Source organism: Moschus berezovskii, chromosome 8 (assembly GCF_049115385.1).
Source record: "Moschus berezovskii isolate FMDL1 chromosome 8, NW_MosBer_1.0, whole genome shotgun sequence".
NCBI lineage: Eukaryota > Metazoa > Chordata > Mammalia > Artiodactyla > Moschidae > Moschus > Moschus berezovskii.
In genome coordinates this window covers 38286554-38307037 of record NC_142467.1, presented here as the reverse complement: position 1 = coordinate 38307037, position 20484 = coordinate 38286554, and the positions used below count along the sequence as shown (strand labels likewise).

The 20484-nt window shown below is 36.6% G+C and overlaps 1 protein-coding gene across 3 annotated transcripts in view; it reads right to left on the bottom strand.

Annotated features, from left to right (window-relative positions):
- The window catches only part of GABRB2 (gamma-aminobutyric acid type A receptor subunit beta2), a 283075-nt gene that overhangs the window by 19265 nt on the left and 243326 nt on the right, over positions 1-20484 (bottom strand). The window contains exons 8-9 of one of the 3 annotated variants that reach the window (XM_055430093.2): positions 19924-20168; positions 15486-15599 (exon numbers count right to left, since the gene is read on the bottom strand). In XM_055430093.2, the coding sequence (XP_055286068.1) occupies positions 15486-15599; positions 19924-20168 (359 nt within the window). Of the gene's footprint in view, positions 1-9835; positions 9842-15485; positions 15600-19923; positions 20169-20484 lie in introns of all 3 variants that reach the window. The other 2 variants (XM_088838352.1, XM_088838351.1) reach the window with 2 other exon arrangements.

Here is a 20484-nt window from a genome sequence, read left to right as displayed (position 1 = left end):
AAATTTCATGGGCATCAGAATCATCTGGGAAGCTTTCTACAATTTAAATTCTTGGAAGTGTTAGTCGCTCAGTTGTGTCCAACTCTTTGCAACCCCATGGACAGTAGCCCTCCGGGCTTCACTGTCCACTGAATTCTCCAGGCAAGAATACTGGAGTGGGTTGCCATTCCCTTTTCCAGGGGATCTTCCTGACCCTGGGTCTCACACATTGCAGGCAGATTCTTTACCATTTGAGCCACCATATGAGCTGTGTGACTGAATATGTTACCTCTTTCTAGGCCTCTGCTTTTGTCTTTAGTAGGATTTTAGAGAATTATAAGATATAAGAGCACCTGGTATATCAGCAAGCTTCAAACTTAGTGAGCATCAGAATCATCTGGGCAGCTAGCTACACTTTAAATTCTTAGTCTGCCAGAATTTCTGATTTAGTAATTCTAGTGATGGGGCTGGGGATCAGCACTTATAATGAGTATTAGTGATTCCAATGTTGTGGTCTATGGATAAGTCCCTATAAAATGCTGCTATGGGGCAGTGGATGGTAAGGGATAATTGAAGTAGAGCACCTGTAAGCTCTTGGTAAATGTCAACTTTAAGAAGACATTATTAGAGATGGGGGAGTATTTTGCTCCAGGTTACACAGTAGGTAGGAGCATGTAAAAAACTCTTTCCAATGGACCAGAATGATTTCCTGTTTATCAGCTGTTCTCAGAGAGCTTAGCTGGAGCAATGCTAGAGACCAAGTAAGGACGCAGGTCAGACTATCCTGTATTGTCAAACCAAGGAATGAAACGCAGTGCTGTGCAGCGGGCAGGTTATGCTCAAAAACTGGGGTCTCTGTTAGCAATTTGCTGTGTGTCCTTGGACTCGTCACTCCTCTCTGGGTACGAGTTTTGTCATTTATAAAATAAGAGGATCCTTCAATATTGTTTCAAGGGTTCAATTATTCTTGTTATACCACAGCTGTAGAACCCGTCTGGGAGGAACAGCTCCTTGCTCCTTTTGAGATGGAATGCACCTTTCACTCTGTGAAGCTTTTCCTGAACAGGCATCAGAACATGACACCTCTCTCCTCTGAAATTTAGTGGGAGATATCATCTATGCCATGTTCTATTCATTCTGAAATTACCTTGTACAATTTGGAGGAATATTATACAAGCAGCAGACTAAGAGAGAATGGTGCTTGCGAGCCCTTTCATGGTCCATCTCACATCACAGTTACTGCTAACTAACACTTACTCTCGGAGAAGGCAATGGCACCCCACTCCAGTACTCTTGCCTGGAAAATCCTTTAGATGGAGGAGCCTGCTAGGCTGCAGTCCATGGGGTCGCTGGGAGTCGGACACAACTGAGCGACTTCACTTTCACTTTTCACTTTCATGCATTGGAGAAGGAAATGGCAGCCCACTCCAGTGTTCTTGCCTGGAGAATCCCACGGACGGCGGAGCCTGGTGGGCTGTCATCTATGGGGTCGCATAGAGTAGGACACGACTGAAGTGACTTAGCAGCAGCAGCAACACTTACTCTCAGCCAGCCAAGCACTTTCCATGTACTTCCACAATCTTTAAAACTAGCTTCTGAGGGTAGAACTGCCAAATCCAATTTACAGTTGAGGAAACTGAGGCTCAGACTGCTTTCCCTTGCTCACAGAGTTAGTAAGTGACAGTTCTGGGGCTTGAACTCAGAACTGTCTCAAATCCAAAATCAAGTATAAGTGACTAAGCTAGGTCTGCCCATGCTCCTCACCATTAGGCTACCCTCCAGGAGCAGAACCTAGTGAAGTACTTGCCAAATGATCAACACATTAGTGATATTCTTTCCAAATCTGTGTTACTTATGAGGAACTGAATGTTATCTTGCAGCCGCCTACAACGACAGGAGCAGAGTGTAGCGGAAAGCCATGGCTTTGACTTCGGGGGACCAACATTTGAAAGTGCTGAACCAAAAACAATCCCATGTTCCTGGGCTGAGGATGGGCCAGGGAAATTTGCAATGCTCTAAAGCAGTATTCACTGTTGAGGACTTCTTACTTCCGTGCACACTCAGGGGTTAGCAGGCTTGGCCTCCACAACTCAGAGGTGCTTCCCTCCCTGTAGGGAGTCAAGGCAAGCATCCTGTGACTCACTGGAGAAAGCCAGCTATGGTGCCCTTGAAGCCAGTCCAGCTCCCAGACACTTTCTGCAGCAGAAGCTAGCAGAAATGTTGAGAGGCAAAGAGACAGCTTGTTTATTGCTGGGGGAGTTTTCAAAATGATGTCAGGGTCCATTCTGGTTATGTCTCCCCAGGTGCTCTTTGCCAAAATTAAACAAGCATCAAGTAATCCTGCAAACCTCTGAGGCTATTAAATATTCCTAATTTCTTTAGGAACACAGGGTTGCTGGAGGTACTGCAGTGTTTTTTTTTCCCTAACAAAATAATTTAATATTAACAGAGATATGGTTAATACAAATTCAATGCCAGTGCTTGATTCCCCAAGCTATCCATGGAACACTCAGTTTTCTTTCTCTTTCTCAACAGCTCATAATCTTTCCAAAGTTTTCTCAATAACAGTTGTATTCATGGTACTAGGAATGTTACTTTATTTCCTAGAATCTGAGATTTCTATCAGCTGAACATTTATTGATGGGTATTTATAAATCAGAAAAGAAATTAAATACCTGTAGTATCATAACAACTTGGGGTGCTTTAATAAGTGAATCTGCTTTAAAAACTGAAAGCTAATGCATGCTGCTCTGGAAAGACTTTTAATAACACTGCAAAGCGGGCTTGATTTCCAGCACTGATATAACAACAAGGTAACATAATAGTGTCCTATTTTCAAATTCTAGATTGGAACAGAGAACTCAAAGAGCTAAAGTATTACTGTGTACTGTGAAAAGTTACAAACTGTTACATATGAACTTTTTATGCTATTGATTAAGTCTTGGTGAGTGGTGATCTGGGCATTCTGATAGAGTATTTTCCAAAATTTAATTCCTTGGGAATGATTCTCACTCTAGCAAATGCCTAATGGAAGGGAAATAAATCATAGTAAGTATCTGCATCCTTTCAGGTCAGGAGATGACCAGGTTCACTGAGTCAGAGGAAATTCACAGGGAAACCCATCTTGCAGTAGCAAAGCACATGACAGGAAGACTCAAGGGGCCTTGGTCCTTGCAATTTTTCACTGATGATGACTTTCCAGGTGTCACATTTTCTCAACTACAGACTGGGGATTATATCTAGCCTCTGTGCTTCTGCTGATTTTTGAGATAATTAAATGAGGTAACACAGGAAGCACATTGAAAAAGTACTCCACTGGGGCACATTATCATCATCTAATGGACCTGCCTCATTGGTTATTTACTACTTTGTGAAAAAGTGCAAGTGTTAGTCGCTCAGTTGTCTGCCTCTTTGCGATCTCATGGACTGAAGCCCACCAGGCTCCTCTGTCCATGGAATTCTCCAGGCAAGAATACTGTAGTGGGTAGCCATTCCCTTCTCCAGGGGATCTTCCCAACCCAGGGATCAAACCTGGGTTTCCTGCACTGCAGGCAGAATCTTTACCATGTGAACGACTTTCATTATTTAATTTACATCCTAATTAATTCAATATTAGAAATATACCTTTTTAGATGAGTAATGTCTAGAACAGGAGCTGGATCTAAACTACTTTTAGTTGTTCCTAATCCAGGAAAGTTATTTTATAATATTTCTCCTTATAAATATTTTTCGCATTGTTTTCAAAAGGAAACTTTTTTTAAAGACAATGGTTTTTAACCACAGAGCCTGATATGTACTCTGGGTAAGTATCTGTAAATTTTAAATTAGTAAGCAATTGCTTGTGGCAAAATAAATGATAATAGGTTTAACTGGAAGCCAGCTGTGGAACTAATGAATTTCAGGCCAGAATGTTCAGGAGACATTCTGAAACTATATGATTTTTAAGGTGGAGGAGAACTTGGAGACCACACCCTTATTTTATAAGACTGGTGACTTCTCTGATACTACAAATATGGCTTCAGTGTCGGAGGTGAAATTTGAATACTGAGTTTCCTGAGGTTCAGTCCACTGCATTGTTAGAAAATTACTATTTTTTGATGGGGAGCTATATTTGCAGGAAGCTGTGAACATTGTTGCTACAGGTATATCCAAGCCTGGAAAAAATATCTGAGGTCTCTAACTGTGTCACTGGAATCTTGAATTTCTGGTGACAGAATCGACAAGAAAGCAGGACAGCATGGGCTTGGATGCTCCCAGAGCAATTACTATGCAATCCAGGCCCTCCTCTTCCTGTCTTCTCTCTCTTTTCATTTCTGACAGCAATTGTTATTAGAATGTAAGGAATAACCATTAGAAATGAGCATGTGTTATTTATACGATCGCCGAAGAATTGATGCTTTTGAACTGTGGTGCTGGAGAAGACTCTTGAGAGTCCCTTGGACTGCAAGCAGATCCAACCAGTCCATTCTAAAGGAGATCAATCCTGGGTGTTCATTGTAAGGACTGATGCTAAAGCTGAAACTCCAATACTTTGGCCACCTCATGTGACGAGCTGACTCACTGGAAAAGACTCTGATGATGGGAAGGATTGGGGGCGGGAGGAGAAGGGGACGACAGAGAATGAGATGGCTGGATGGCATCACCGACTCTGTGGACATGAGTTTGAGTGAACTCCGGGAGTTGGTGATGGACAGGGAGGCCTGGCGTGCTGTGATTAATAGGGTCGCAGAGAGTCGGACACGACTGAGCGACTGAACTGAACTGAACTGATCCTTGAGATAATCTGATTAAGTAACACATGAAGCATTGGGAAAAGCAGGAAATGTGTGTGATGTGTGTGTGTGTGTATATATATATATATATCAATGTGGAAGGTATGGTGAGCTTGTCTGCATGTGAGAGAGAGACTATAATAAAGGATTATAGGAGATCATAGGATCATACTGGCAAATCAGATAAGAATATGTATACATACACATAGATACACTTTCTTAAATTTTAAAAGTAATATATACTCATTTTAACAGTTTAAACAATGTAGAAAGATATAAAGTGAAAAACAGAAGTATTCCTATTAGCCTATATCCTCCAAATGTAGCCATTTCAAAAACAGAAAGTAAAATCAAAATAATGCAATAATGAATGTGTTACTCATATTGTACCTGGGAAATATATATATACACATAGTTGACCATTATCTTATAATACTAATAATATATTATTCAGGGTGGATTAAATGTAAAACCAGAAACAATCAATTAAGTATAAAAGAAACCTTTCAGAAAAATTTAGAAAATCATATGTCTAACCTAGAATTTCAATGGGAATTTTTATCCATTACAGGAAACTCAGAAATTATAAAAATATAATAGTTAAGCCATACAAAATTAAAACAAAACATTATGGCATGAACAAGAGCTCAGGAAAAATATCTGCAATGTAACATATGAATAAATGGACAATTAAGTATTATACTTAGAACTCTAGAAACTGAAAACAAAGGAAAATAGATAAGAATAATCATAGGTAATTTACAGGGAAGCCAATTCAAATAGCACATAAATATATGAAAATTTATTCAGTTGCTTAAGAGCAATCAATAATCAATATTTCTGAAGGACAAGTGAGAAAGAGGATCTGTTCATATAGGACCACAAGGAAATGTAATAGATGTATAAAAATCACTTCAAAACATTGTCTTTTTTTTCCCTCAGGGAACAAGGATGAGATTCAGAAGGTTTTTACTTTCTGTTTTTAGCTATTATGTAAATGAAAATAATCATGTACTTTAAAAGATAACCAGAAAGAAGATTAAAAATTTCATTGTAGAAAGAGAAAGTTTACTTAATAAGAATGGTAAGAGAGAAAGAAAAGTATATATATTAAGTGTTTTTACAAGTCAAAATATTATTCTTTTCTAGATTCTGGATTTTCTGCCTTGCTTTACTTTGAACATGTTTGTTAAAATGTTTATACATGATTTTTACTTTTTCCTCTTTAAAAACAAATAGATCTTAGATACAGCTACAATTTAGAGGAAGGGGTGGGTTAGTTAAATGGTACTATATTTAAACATCCCCCAAAGGTCATCAGTTGTCACTGCTGTTTATTAAGTAACTCAGATGTATCCAAGATGTGAAATGATACTATTATTAAGAACTTTATTATATTTCTAACTCATCTTCTTTTTTTTCAAGTTAATAACCTTTTTTATTTTTTTTTCTCTCTTTTTTTTAATTGGAGGCTAATTATTTTACAACATTATATTGCTTGGTTTTGCCATACATTGACATGAATCCGCCCCGGGTGTACATGAGTTCCCCTTCCTGAACCCCCCTCCCACCTCCCTCCTCCCTTTATCCTCCCTCTGGGTCATGCCCGTGCACCAGCCCCGATCATCCTGTATCATGTGTCGAACCTGGACTGGTGATTCGTTTCATACATGATAATATACATATTTCAATGCCATTCTCCCAAATCATCTCACCCTCGCCCTCTCCTACAGAGTCCAAAAGACTGTTCTATACACCTGTGTCTCTTTTGCTGTCTCGTATACAGGGTTATCATTACCATCTTTCTAAATTCCATATATATGCGTTTTTCTTTCTGGCTTACTTCACTCTGTATAATAGGCTCCAGTTTCATCCATCTCATTAGAACCTAACTCATCTTCTTAATCTTTAGACAGCACTGACTCAGTGCTATACTACATTAATCACTGTGGTTTTTTAATTTATTTAAATTTCTAGTAGAGCTATTCTTTTCTATTTTGCACTTTCCTGAGTCTTCCTATATAATCTTTCTTTCAAACAAACTTTAGAATTGCTGTTTCAAATTTCTAAAACAAACCATTAAAAAAGAAAACTGAAAAATGAAGCCCATTGAGATTACACTACACTCAGAATATTTTGGAAAGAACCGATTTCTTAAAAATGCTACCTTAAAAAAAATCAGTTATTTTTAAACAAAGTTTTCTTTCCTTAAATACATTTTGGGAAAAGGGTTCTGTTTTTCCTTTCCATTTATATTTTTAATTATTATTTATATACTCTTTATATAGAAAAGCTATGGAAATGTTTCTAATTTTTCATATGATTTCAAAGGTATTTCTCAGGTCTCTTGGATTTTGCTTGACTAATTTTTTTTGTTTTTTTGCTAAGGGTAAAATTAGTTTTCCTTCTTTTCTAAAATGTATTTTCTCTCATGTAATTTCACTGGCTAATAATTCTGAAAAAGTTAAATAATGGTGGTGATGGTGAGATTCACTTCTTGTTTCTGCCTTTACTATCCCACCTTTAGACGAGAGGTAAGAGACAGAGCCTTTGGTTAAACAGACAGATAGAGAAACCATAGCAGGGAAGCAGTCATTACTCCCCGATTTTCTAAAGGATTCTATGTTTATAACCAAGAATGAATTGTTGTTGTTGTTTAGTCACTAAGTTGTGGCCAACTTTTGAGACCCCATGAACTGCAGCCCGCCACAGCTCCCCAGTCCATGGAACTCCCCAGGCAAGAATACTGGATTGGGTTTTCTATTTCCTCCTCCAAGCAAGAATGAATATTGACTTCAATAGCTACCTTTGAAAACCTTTGGGTATCTACTAAAAGGATGAAAATCTTGTCACCTCTTCAACTTCTTAATATGGTAAATACATTTTAATTTTGAAGTGACACTATGTGGTTATTTTGTAGCTTGCTTTTTGTATTCTCTGGATTCAATGTGAAAAGTTAATTCAAGAATTATTTAGCCCCACTGATGTTCATTAGTGAAGTAGATGCATCCGTTCCGTTCTGTTCTGTCGCTCAGTCCTGTCCGACTCTATGTGATCCTGTGGACTGTAGCCTACCAGGCTTCTCCGTCCATGGGATTCTCCAGGCAAGAATACTGGAGTGGGTTACCGTTTCCTTCTCCAGGGGATCTTCCCGACCCAGGGATCGAACCCGGGTCTCCAGCATTGGAGGCAGACGCTTTAACCTCTGAGCCACCAGGGAAGCCTGAAGTAGATGAATAGTTGTCTTTATATAATTTTGGTTTTTTTTTTACATAGGTTTTGGCATCTTATTGATGTTATACCACTCTCCAAATCATTTGCAAGTTTTCATTTTTTTTTTTTTTTCCTGCTAGGATCTGCTAGAGTTTAATACCCACGGAGGTATTTGCTTTTTAAAATTCGACAGAACTTATTGATGAAACTTTTTAGGACAGTTGACCTTTTGCAGTGTGAGCTAAATTTTTCTGTCCATTATCTTAGTTTTATCTTTGGTAATTTATCTGTTTTTGTTTTCTCTTTTTCCTAGGCTCAGTTCTGATCATTTATAATTTCTAAGAATATCATATATTTCAGCCATATTTTCTAACATTCACATAATTTTCTTTTAATTGCATCTTTTTATATGATTGTCATGCTTTAAAAAAAATGTCTATTGTGGTATATCCATATTGGCTCCCTCTTTGCTTCTTTAATAAGTTCTTCCTTGGTCAGTTATTTCCTGGTTGTACTTAACTTTTTAAATAGTAACTGACTTGTAAATTATTTAATTTTCTAATTTGTTAATTTACAATATATCTTAATGATTTCTTTCTTCTTTAAGATATTTAGTTGATCTTTTAACTTCTTGAATTATATATATCTACTTTCTAAAATTAGTTACTAGAGATTTATTTGAAACTACAATTTTCTGTTAACTATTTTAGCCACATCCCTTTGAATTAACTCTGTAGTATTTTAAGCTGCCATTATTTTCCAAATGTTCTGTGAATTAATTTTTATTGTATCTGTGATACATGAAAGTGAAAGTCACTCAGTCATGTCCGACTCTTTGCAACCTCATGGACTGTAGTTCATGGAATGCTCCAGGCCAGAATACTGGAGTGGGTAGCCTTTTCCTTAGCTGTATAAAAATAAGTTTACACAACTAATCGGAGAAGGCAATGGCAACCCACTCCAGTACTTTTGCCTGGAAAATCCCATGGATGTAGGAGCCTGGTAGGCTGCAGTCCATGGGGTCACTAAGAGTCGGACATGACTGAGTGACTTCGCTTTCACGCATTGGAGAAGGAAATGGCAACCCACTCCAGTGTTCTTGCCTGGAGAATCCCCGGGATGGGGGAACCCAATAAGCTGCCGTCTAGGGGGTTGCACAGAGGCGGACATGACTGAAGCAACTTAGCAGCAGCAGCAGCAGCATACAACTAATTAATTTCATTAAATATATTACTTAGGTAAGGTTTCTGTCATTTTTCTCTCTTTGTTTTCAATCATTTAAATTTATTTGGATGCTATTTCAATTTTAGTTTTATGCATTATATATGAATTATAAATCAATGATTATATCTTTGCTTTGGATTGCAATTATTATATTTCTTAATCAATATTTTTTAACTTCAATTCATCCTTATATAGTAGTAATATTCAATCTTCATTTTTTTAGATTTGTATTTACCTCATTTGTTTTTGTCTGAGTTTACTTATAATATTTCTCCATAAATAGTTTTTTATTGGGTTTAGTTCTTGATTTAAGAACCTTATTCTTTTGATATGTGAGTTGATATATGTTCTAGTTATAACAGTTAAGACAATGGTCTTAATTCTATCATCTTAATTTCTGCTCTACATTTTTTTAAGTTGTCCTTATCCTTATTCTGATGTCAAACTTTACATACATTATCTGCATTTTTTTTCAGTGAAATATAGTTGATATGTGTGTGCTGAGTCGCTCATTTGTGTCTGACTCTTTGTGACCCCATGAACTGTAGCCTGCCAGGCTCCTCTGTCCATGGGATTATCCCACAGGGAATACTGAATCGGGTTGCCATTTCCTCCTTCAGGAGATCTTCCCAACCCAGGGACTGAACTTGTATCTCTTGTGTCTCCTACTTTGCCAGGCGGATTCTTTACCACTGCACCACCTGCATAATGTTTTGTTAGTTCCAGATGTACTACATAACGATTTGATGTTTGTTTCCATTATGAAATTACCACCACAATAAGGCTAGTAACCATCTGCCCCTACAAAGGTATTACATTATCACTCACCAATATCCTTTATGATGTCTGTACCCCCACTAACTATTTATTATATAAATCAAAGTCTGTCCTCTTAATCCTCTTCAGCTATTCTGCCCATAGAGTATGGACACCTCTCCCCCTCTGACAAAGAGCTGTTTACTCTTATATCTATGGGTCTATTTTCATATTATTTGTTCGTTTCTTGAATTCCACAAGTAAGATCATGTGGTATTTGTTTTTATCTGTCAGACTCATTTTACTTAGCACAATGCCCTTTAGATCCATCCATGTTGTCATAAATAACAATATTTCATTTTTCATGAATCAGCAATATTTTACTTTATACACCACATCTTCTTTTTCTATTTGTCTATTGATTGGCACTTTGGTTGACTTCATATTTAACTAGAAAATAATGTTGCTCTGCATCTCTCTTTTTTTATTTCTACCTGATTTTCTAAGGTTTTATAAGATGAATTGTCAGTTCTTGATTCTTCGTTTGTAATGGCTCAGATTTCATGCTTTAGTGTAACAGCAAAATTCTTAGAAATGGAAAGGTCAATTTCTCAGCATTCTTACTCAACATTTTGACTTATGTTTCAGGTGGAAGTTAGTTTTTAACCAAACATCTCAGATGACCCTAAGGTAGTGTATGGTAGACCCTTTAAAAAACATAGTTGTGTAAGTTATCTATGTTAATTTGAAAGATATTCTTTACCTTCAAATCATTGATTAATAAACTATAAGAATAAAATGCAAATATTGAGTCCTTCCTATGAATTAGAAAGCAAATATTCTCTACATCATCCTCACACCTATCCTAATTTATATTTTTAATATATTTTCTGTATCTAATTTTAAAAAATATTTCAATTATCTCTTATTTCTAACTTAAATTTTGGAGTCATATAGTTTTAGTTCTACATGTTACCTTCAGTTCTACATACTAGTATATACTGACTTTTTCTATTCTAAAGTTCTTTATTTTGACTACCTTCTGTTGGGAGCCAGATTTTTAAAATTAAGCCATAATATTTTTCTTTGGTTGTTCCCTTAGATTTTGCATACTAAGGATAGATTGTCCTTCTTTAGCCTTGAAATAATACCAATAATGAAAGTGAAAGTTGCTTAGTCGTGTCCAGCTCCTTGTGACCCCATGGACTTTCCAGTCCATGGAATTCTCAGTTATATTTTCTCCCCCTCAGAACTCTGTAACAGCTTTTCCATTGTCTTATAAAATTTAATATTGCTGTAGAGTATATTCATTTTCCCTTCCTCATAGGTCATTCACTTTTTCTGATTGAAAATTTAAGTAATTTTAAAGGCATATAATAAAGTAGCAATGGTATTATATAATTTTTATCTTGGAATATCCTTTATGCCTAATGATTAATTTTGTTAGTGGTATGTATAAACATAATGTATAGCATAGTAGTTAGAACGTATCCTGTGGTCATATTTTCTGTTCAACCATTTCTTAGTCATCCAACCTTAAGAAGATTAATTACACTCTCCAGGTCTCTGTTCACCATCTATAAAATTATAACTACTACAACAGAGGCTAATAATGACTTATGTCAAGACCATATATGTAGAGTGTCTAAGCAGATAACATGGCATTCAAGAAATATTAATCATCATTATAATCAGTTAATGATGTCAGATTTAAATTTTTTTTCTATTTGCTTTTTGTTTCATTCTATATTTAATGAAAACCACAGTTCTGGATGCTTACTCTGTACCTGTCCTGTATATTTATTGTTTTCTCTAAGTGGTTTTTATCTGTATTTCTTTTTTTTCTGTATTTGACATGGTTTTCTAAGCCTGAACTTTGTGGTATTGCCTTGATTTTTTGCCACACTGATTTTCTTTCTTAGAATTTTAGATTTAATTAGTGTCTCATTCGGAGAAGACAATGGCAAGCCACTCCAGTACTCTTGCCTAGAAAATCCCATGGATGGAGGAGCCTGGTGGGCTGCAGTCCATGGGGTCGCTAAGGGTTGGACATGACTGAGCGACTTCACTTTCACTTTTCACTTTCATGCACTGGAGAAGGAAATGGTAACCCACTCCAGTGTTCTTGCCTGGAGAATCCCAGGGAAGGGGGATCCTGGTGGGCTTCCATCTATGGGGTCACACAGAGTTGGACACGACTGAAGTGACTTAGCAGCAGCAGCAGCAATGTCTCACTGGAAGGACTGATGCTGAAGCTGAAACTCCAATACTTTGGCCACCTCAAGTGAAGAGTTGACTCACTGGAAAAGACTCTGATGCTGGGAGGGATTGGGGGCGGGAGGAGAAGGGAACGACAGAGAATGAGATGGCTGGATGGCATCACCGGCTTGATGGACGTGAGGTTGTGTGAACTCCGGGAGTTGGTGATAGACAGGGAGGCCTGGCGTGCTGTGATTCATGGGGTCGCAGAGTCGGACACGACTGAGTGACTGAACTGAACTGAAGAAAATTATTTATACTTGGCCTTTTGTTTCATATTCTCTTTCAATTTTTCTAAGAAAAACACTTTTTAATTAAAGTTTTAATATATCCTGAAGTATTTTTTCCAATAAAGAGTCATTATCTTTTGCATGCTGAGTTCCTCTGTCTCCACCAGTGAGAGAGAGACAGAGGGAGAGAAAAATGTCATCTGAGAGCTTTCCTGTATGGCTGCCATGCTGCTTCTTTGTTTAGATGCTTTATTTTGAGACAGACTTTTTCTATAGGGTTTTCCTACTATTGGCCCTCTTCATGCATTTCTGTCTCTCTGCAGAGTTTCAGTTTTAGTTGGATGTTGATTATTTTGCTTTTCCATTGCCATTTAATCCTCTATGGCTTTTGAACACAGAAAACTGCACATGGGTTTTGGATTCTTATATCTCAACTTCTTTAACACTTTTTACAACAGAAAACAGACATCAGTCACAGACATCAGTGTTCTATTTTTTCATCATTTTAAGGGCTGGGTGGTGTGTGTGTGCGCACGCAATGTGTGTGTACCACCACACTCTCATAGTACGTATGTAAACCGTAGTAGAATGTTTCTAGGGAACAATTTGCAATATGCATCACAATTTTAAAGGCATATGCTTTTTGACTCAGAAATTTCACTTTAAGAGATGTGTTAGAAATCCATGGTGTACAAACATGTCAGTATGGAATACTTATTTTAGTTGTTTATAACTGAAAACGACTTAGAAACAATGCACGTCTAACAGCAGGTGCTCGTTGCATAAATTATGCTACATTCAAGGTACTATTCTGTGGTTATTAGAAACGCTGTATACTTAAAGACACAAAAACTGTAAGTAGAAAATAACATACGTTCAATAGTAGAGCACAATTATTTATATAAAAGTATGTCACTAAATGGAAAAAGGCCAATGCTAACAATGTGTCAACACTGGTGGTTTTCATAGCCTTCTGCACAGTTTTTAAAAAAGCATGATCATGAATTAGTTTTATAATTATAAAAACAGTAATAGAGCTAACAAAATAAAAATTAGGAAAGATATACACTGCTACCATCTCCAGAACAGTGACTATGTATAGAGTGCTCTATGTCTGGAACTGTATAAGACCTTAAAAAATTATCCTCTCAGTGGCCCCATGAAGCAAAAGTTAGTGTTTCAGGTTTCAGCTGAGGAACTTGAGGGATGGAAAGGTTAATCAAGTGCAATATTACTCAGCTCACAAAAGACCATGCCTGACAGTGAACCCAGTTCAGTCCAATAGTTACCACCGTCCAGGTGCACCCTCCTAACTCTGAGGATTGTCAGATACACTTTAACACTTTTTCAGGTTACAGGTTTAATAGCTCAATATTTAAACTTTTGAATATTGACCCTTATTTCATACTCTAAACATGAACTTAAAAGAGAATTCAAAGGACAGAGTAAACACATACCCAACAAAGAAAAGCATAAATGCAGAAGATACTAAGATTCATATTTCAATGTAAATCATTCCTTTTAACATACTGTTTTATGAATTAGAAAGAGTCCTTGACAAAGGAGGTTCCACATAATGGCATCAGAGTATCATTAACTCTTTCAAGCCATCAGTTGAAAAGAGCACCAAAGAGGCATATTTCCCTTCAAATATTCTCATAATCTGAGGAGTTTCCTGAATTTTCATGTAACTTTAACCCAGTTTAAATCAAAGACCAATCATGCAGTATACTCTGATTCTGAAAAATACAGTATTTTTCAACCATTTTCATTATAAGCCCAAACTCTGTCAGACATGTTTCTACATGGTCAGCATTCTACCTAGAACAGTGTCCAATCAAATCAGTCCACTTCCACAATAGCGGCTTCAGTTAAAAACAAGAACAGCAGCAACACCACAGCCTAAGGGAATAGGCATAGTAGAGGATTTGAACTAAAATAGTTGAGTAATGAAGTTTCAAACATCTCTTCTTCTGGAATCTACCTGATACCCTTTATCAGACTCTTTGCTATGTATAACACACCAAGTAACAAAGTTTAAAAAGCAACTTAAAATAGCAAAGCAAACTAGCAATTTAAGAGGTTAACCATACCTGTCTCCCACCAGCAAGGCAGTAACAATGAGAAATCAAGGAATTTGGGGTTAGAGCCACAAAACTAAGGAAGAACATGATACTTCAAGATATAATAATGACAACTCATCTGGCATCAAGTCCTCATAGGAAAGATTCACAGATTCAGTATCATTTGTTGCCTCATCAAGAAATAGAAGAAAACTGAGACACATAGGAGATGATAATCTAGAATGGTGATTATTACCATCCGCCTTTCCCTCCGCCAGTTTGGAGGGCAAGGTGAATGACAATTTGCCAATTAAGAAGTATAAACATGTGAGGATTCAGAAACCAAACTCCAAGTTTTAGCCCTCAGCGGACTTCCTTTGGAGTTCATTTAAGTCAAGACCATTGACAAAAACCAATCTCAATTACTGCCTCTTTTCTATCATTATAACAACACTGGGCCTGCTGAGGTAATACTTATTTGTAAAATATAAATAATAATAAAGAAATAAGGACTTGATGCAAACATAACATTCTCAGACACGAATGAATAATCTAGGACAGAAAAATATAAGTTCCTGAATTCTGAGCCAACCCAGGGAAGGACTATAATTTTCCACCTATTCCAACAACCAGAAGAAACACAACAAGAAAACTAAGAAATGCCGGGCACATAATGACACTCCATGTTCTCAATACTAATGAAAAGGAGCTCTCAAAACATGATCCATCTGGTTTCTTTCTTTAGCACAACAATAACGACTGAATGGAACACTGAAGCTCAGATTCATCGTAACTACATTTAAAAAAACCAAAAAACAGGAAAATCCCATTAGGGTTCCATGAAAACGTTTAACACATCCCCACGTCTCTATGGATAAAAGTCCATAGGTTATCTGTAAAAAATCCCATACATTATTTTAACGGGAACAGCTAAACAAATTGGCTCCAGCAGAAATACAAATAAATGGATTAAAAACTGGCTATCTAACCGTATAGAGAGAGAAATCGTAATTGGTAGTCCGTCTAGTTGGGGAGAGGTTTCCAGTTGGGTCCCACAAGGATCGATATTGGGTCCCATTTTGTTTAATATCTTTATAAAAAATCTGGAAGACAAAGTAGAGAATGTGCTAATTAAGTCGACTGATGCCACTAGATTAGGATTGGTGGTTAAAGTAAATTGGATATAGATAAATGCTACTGGCCTTTAGAAAGACCGATGTTAACAGAAACTAGGACTTCTAAATAGTTATATCTTTTTAATGTATCACTTAAAAATCTAATTCAAAACATTATACATAAATAAATTTAAAAGATCTTAGGTTCAATGAAAAAGACAGCTCAGAGACTCATAAAACCCATGAATGCAGAATGAAGGATGTCCCCCCAATAGAGATATTCTCAGGACAGCTTTATTTGGAAAACTGGTGGCTGTGGGTCTCTCAATACAATAAGATACTGCAGGCAATTCACATATCCAAGAATAACGGTACTGAAAAGATGAAGTAACTAAATTCTCAAAAATATATATACCTAGTTATTGGCAGAAAAATAAATCAGAAAACAACAAAAAGCTTAAAAGAAAAAACGAGCTAAAACTTGGAGGCATAAACAAGAGAAATGGGTGAAATTATCAACAGAAAATTCTACAAGCACACACACAGAGACACACACAAAATAGAAGAATGCAAGGTGTAACAGAAGGACTTTCCTAACATTTGAGAAAGAGACTGCATTTTTTTAACTACTTCTAAAGATGCTTGGGGAAAATATTCAGTAGAACTCTTACTAGTTTGGGGTTTGTTTTTAAAAATCTTAGTATTTTACAATTTAATTTGTCACATGGAGACAACTGTGAAAGTAATAGTGATTGCCAGTTATGGATTTTTGTGTATAGACAGACAGGTTTATTTTAGCTGATGTTAATTGAAATGAAAATATGGATAATGTGGAATTGACTTTTAAATTTTATTGGATAAGAACTGGAAAACCTAGATGGCCTCAGAAATCTTGTTAACTCTGCTATGCTACCTTGGATATTTCATTTTCCTTAAGAGCCTTAGTTTTTGCATCAGTTTAAACACAAGGCTAAGGATTGTTCTAAGAGCCGCAGATACTCTTGTTAAAATAAGACCTTACAGGAAGCTTATCCAGAGATTAGAAAACTGGAAGTATACTTTTGAGCAACAGTGAGTGGGCTCCCACCTGGCTAGGCTTCCCATTTTCATCACCCTCTGACCTCAGGACACAGAACAGTGTAAAAATCACTTTAGATTATCTGACATTCTGCCTTTGTCTCCTAAAAAAACTATCAACAAAACCTATAAAAGTGAATCCTTCTCCTCATGACTGATTTCTCCAGAGCATCCAACAATACTTAGTTGATTATATGTGCCTGAGCTTTAAAAAAAAAAAAATGACTGTAGAATTACAGTTGAAAAGAAGGAACATTCTTGATAAGAATGAAAGTAGCATTATTCATAATGCCGACAAGAAAGACAGCATTGTGCAATCAGAGTCCTCTGTGGGTCTCCTTTAACCTTTCACGCTGGGCTAAGAAAAAAAAAAAAAAAGGAGTCTGGTATTAGATAGTTACCTTTTAAAATCTAATCGAATGGCTGTAAGTATTCTGGCATAAGAAATAACTGATACAGTTTTTGGTTGGTCTGTTACAGACTTTATAGCTAGTATCTGTTGAAAAATGATTTCTTTGCTTTGACTTTAAAATTTCCAATGTGAAACATTCCTCTGTAGATGATACTCTTGTTTTAGAGATGGGATTGCATCCTACATATCAGAGCATGTAAAATGCACAGGCAAGTACCGCCAATAGGACTAGAGACTGAGAATTTTATTTTAAAAAGTAATTATGCTTATAATTTTATTAATATTCATCAGTTACCTAGTGCCAATCATATTCTGGGAACTATACTATTCTCTCTACATTTATCATAACGTCATAACTGATGAAAAAGGACTTAACTCCATTTTACAGATCAGAAAACTGAAGGGTCAGAGAGGTTTTTTTTTGTCCTATTAAATGTTAAACGTCAAATCTGACTCCAAAATATTTGTTCAGAACTTTGTGCTAAATGGTAACTCCTGAAACCATGATGCTATGCATGCTGATTGAGAAAGTAGAGAAACAACTCATACAATTTATGCTAAAGAGTTTTAAGAACAGGACAAGTATCTTATATTTTTCTCAAGTTGGAAACCAGGTTTTTAGCATAGGTTTTTTTTAACCTCAGAAGGATTCACATTTTGGGTTGGATAATTGTCATGCGGAGGCTGTCCCATGCACTATTTGATGTTCAGCAGCATGCCTGGCCTCTATCTACTTGATACCAGTGATTAATCCCCTCCTTCTGGTTCTGACCATTGAAAACCTCTACAGACATTGTCAATGCTCTTCCAGGGGCAAAACTGGCTGTGTCTTGAGAATCACTGCACTAGAACTCTGATATCTTTTTTGTTCTCTCACATTCTATGCTTGCTCTGAATTGAAGATCGAACATTAGCCAAGAGGATGGGTTCGGCATCACTATGGGGTACCTGCCCATTGAATCATTCCCTACCTCCATCTTGTACACTGAATTTAGAACTGTCTGAAGCTCTCCAGGTTCAGTTTGCAACAAAACTGCCACTCTCTGGTACTTAAATGTATCATTTAAATGCAAATTGATAAGTAAAAAATAGGGTCACTCAGTAGGGTAGATGAAAGTAAAAAGAGATCAGATGGTATCTTAAGTTAGCTTTGCATTAGGCAATTGATTGAGTCTCACTTCAAACTGCAGTCCTATGAGATAGTTTTATTTATTTATTCATTTTCTCTTCTTTACTAAAGCTACTCTTATCAGGAAAATCATAAAATAGATTTAAAAAGCATTCTCTCATTTGATAGCCTGAGAGGGCCATAATGCTACGTTGGAATCTATTAACAGATCCCAATAACTGAAACCCAGAGCATTTAAAAGGGACTGACAACATCCTAGACCCTGTGGTTCACTGACTTATAAGGGGGGGCCACACTTAAAATTTGCAGTATTATGAATATCATCTCCTGGGAAAGGAATGCCTTTGATTAGAGAAGAGTCCAAAATCAAATATCAGACCTATGGATATATGGAAAATATCAATGAGTCAGAAATGTTCATTGGATTTGCTCCAAATAAAATTCAATGGCAGAGATGATTTATGGTATGCTATCACTGGAATTAAATTGAAGTTAGAAATATTAAAATATCAGTTAAATAATTATTGGATGGTTAACAATTCCAGATGGCTTAAAAGTATTACCATTTTCTTAGTTCCAACACTATGAGCTATTTATCAAATCCACATTACGTACTACTTTATAAACACTATTTATGGGATATATTAAAATAAGACCTTGTCTTTCTCATATATTTTGAAGGGTCTAAATTTGGACTCAGGGAAAGCATGTGCATAAATATTCTGCTCAGTGCAGAAAGTTACATAACAAGAAGCCAGGTGAAGTATTTTTGAAGCACAGACAGGTAGATCTACTGGAACTGCTATCAATAGGCTCAAAATTGACATTCTAAATCTTGAATGCAAATTAGAATAATATTAGGAGAATTTTAAAAATTATGATGCTTAGGCATACCCCAGGACAACCAAATCAGAATTTCCAGGGAAGAAATCTAAGCTTCAGTAATTTTTAATACTTTCCTTGTCATTTGATTGGGCACCCAAGATTGAGAACCATTGCTTTAAAGAATAGATAGGATTTAAAACTGTGTGGAAATTGTTTTTTGACTATGCCTGACTTAAGCAACATGGTGGCCTCTTGTACTCAAATGCTTCAAGGATTTTAGGTGGTAATGTGAAAGGCATTAACTAATTATATGTCACTTAGAAAGTTATTCTTTTTTTCCCTTCCACTTCTCTTTCTATACATCTGATGACTTCACAAAGTGTCAGTTTGTTGCTGGTGAGTCTTTAACACATGACTGTACTTGTTTATTTCTCTTTTAAATCAAAGAGAATGCAAAGCTCAGGCCCATAGCCTCTATGTATTATAGCCTAGAATTAATAGTGTAGTTTCATTTAAGATTATCTTCCAGCAAGTAATACTGTTAAAACTGATATGAAATTTCCTTTATAAATAAATTTAGATAAAATGAGTTAATTTGGATAAACATAAAGTAAATAATAGTACACATTCTACGTATACATGGAAAGAGTCACAAAAGTGGTTTCAGATGACCACAATTTGGGCCACCCTAGTGTTAATGTAAAGGGCATCTAAATGTGTCATAAATTTGGGCCCTAATTATGTCTCCATCACAAATGTCATCTTCCCTGGGCTTTAGTTTTCTCATTTGTTAACAAGACCATGAACCTATACGGCAGGCATTCTTCTGTGACTTTAAGAAGCAAAGAGGGCTTGCCCTTTGAACCTACCTTGTTGACATCCAGGCGCATCTTCTCATTGTTGGCACTGGCAGCCTTTTCAGCTGCTTTCTTTTGGCGTTGAGGTCCCCTCCCAAAAAAGATGTAGTTGACCAAAGCATATTCCAGAAGGGCCATGAAAACAAAGACAAAGCACCCCATCAGGTACATGTCAATGGCCTTCACATAAGGGATCTTAGGGAGAGTCTCCCTTAGGTGGGTATTGATAGTGGTCATTGTTAGCACAGTCGTAATTCCTGCAAAAATGAGACAGAATAATGATGTTTGTATTTGCTTGCTGCTTTCAACATAGCTGGAAAGGTTAACTATACTCTTTTACTTTTTCATATATCCCAAACTATATATGAGTAAGTGGGTGAAAGTTGCTCAGTCGTGTCCGACTCTTTGTGACCCCATGGGCTATACAGGCTAGAATACCAGAGTGGGTAGCCTTTCTCTTCTCCAGGGGATCTTCCCAACCCAGGGATCGAATCCAGGTCTCCCGCATTGCAGGTGGATTCTTTGCCAGCTGAGCCACAAGGGAAGCCCAAGAATACTGGAGTGGGTAGCCTA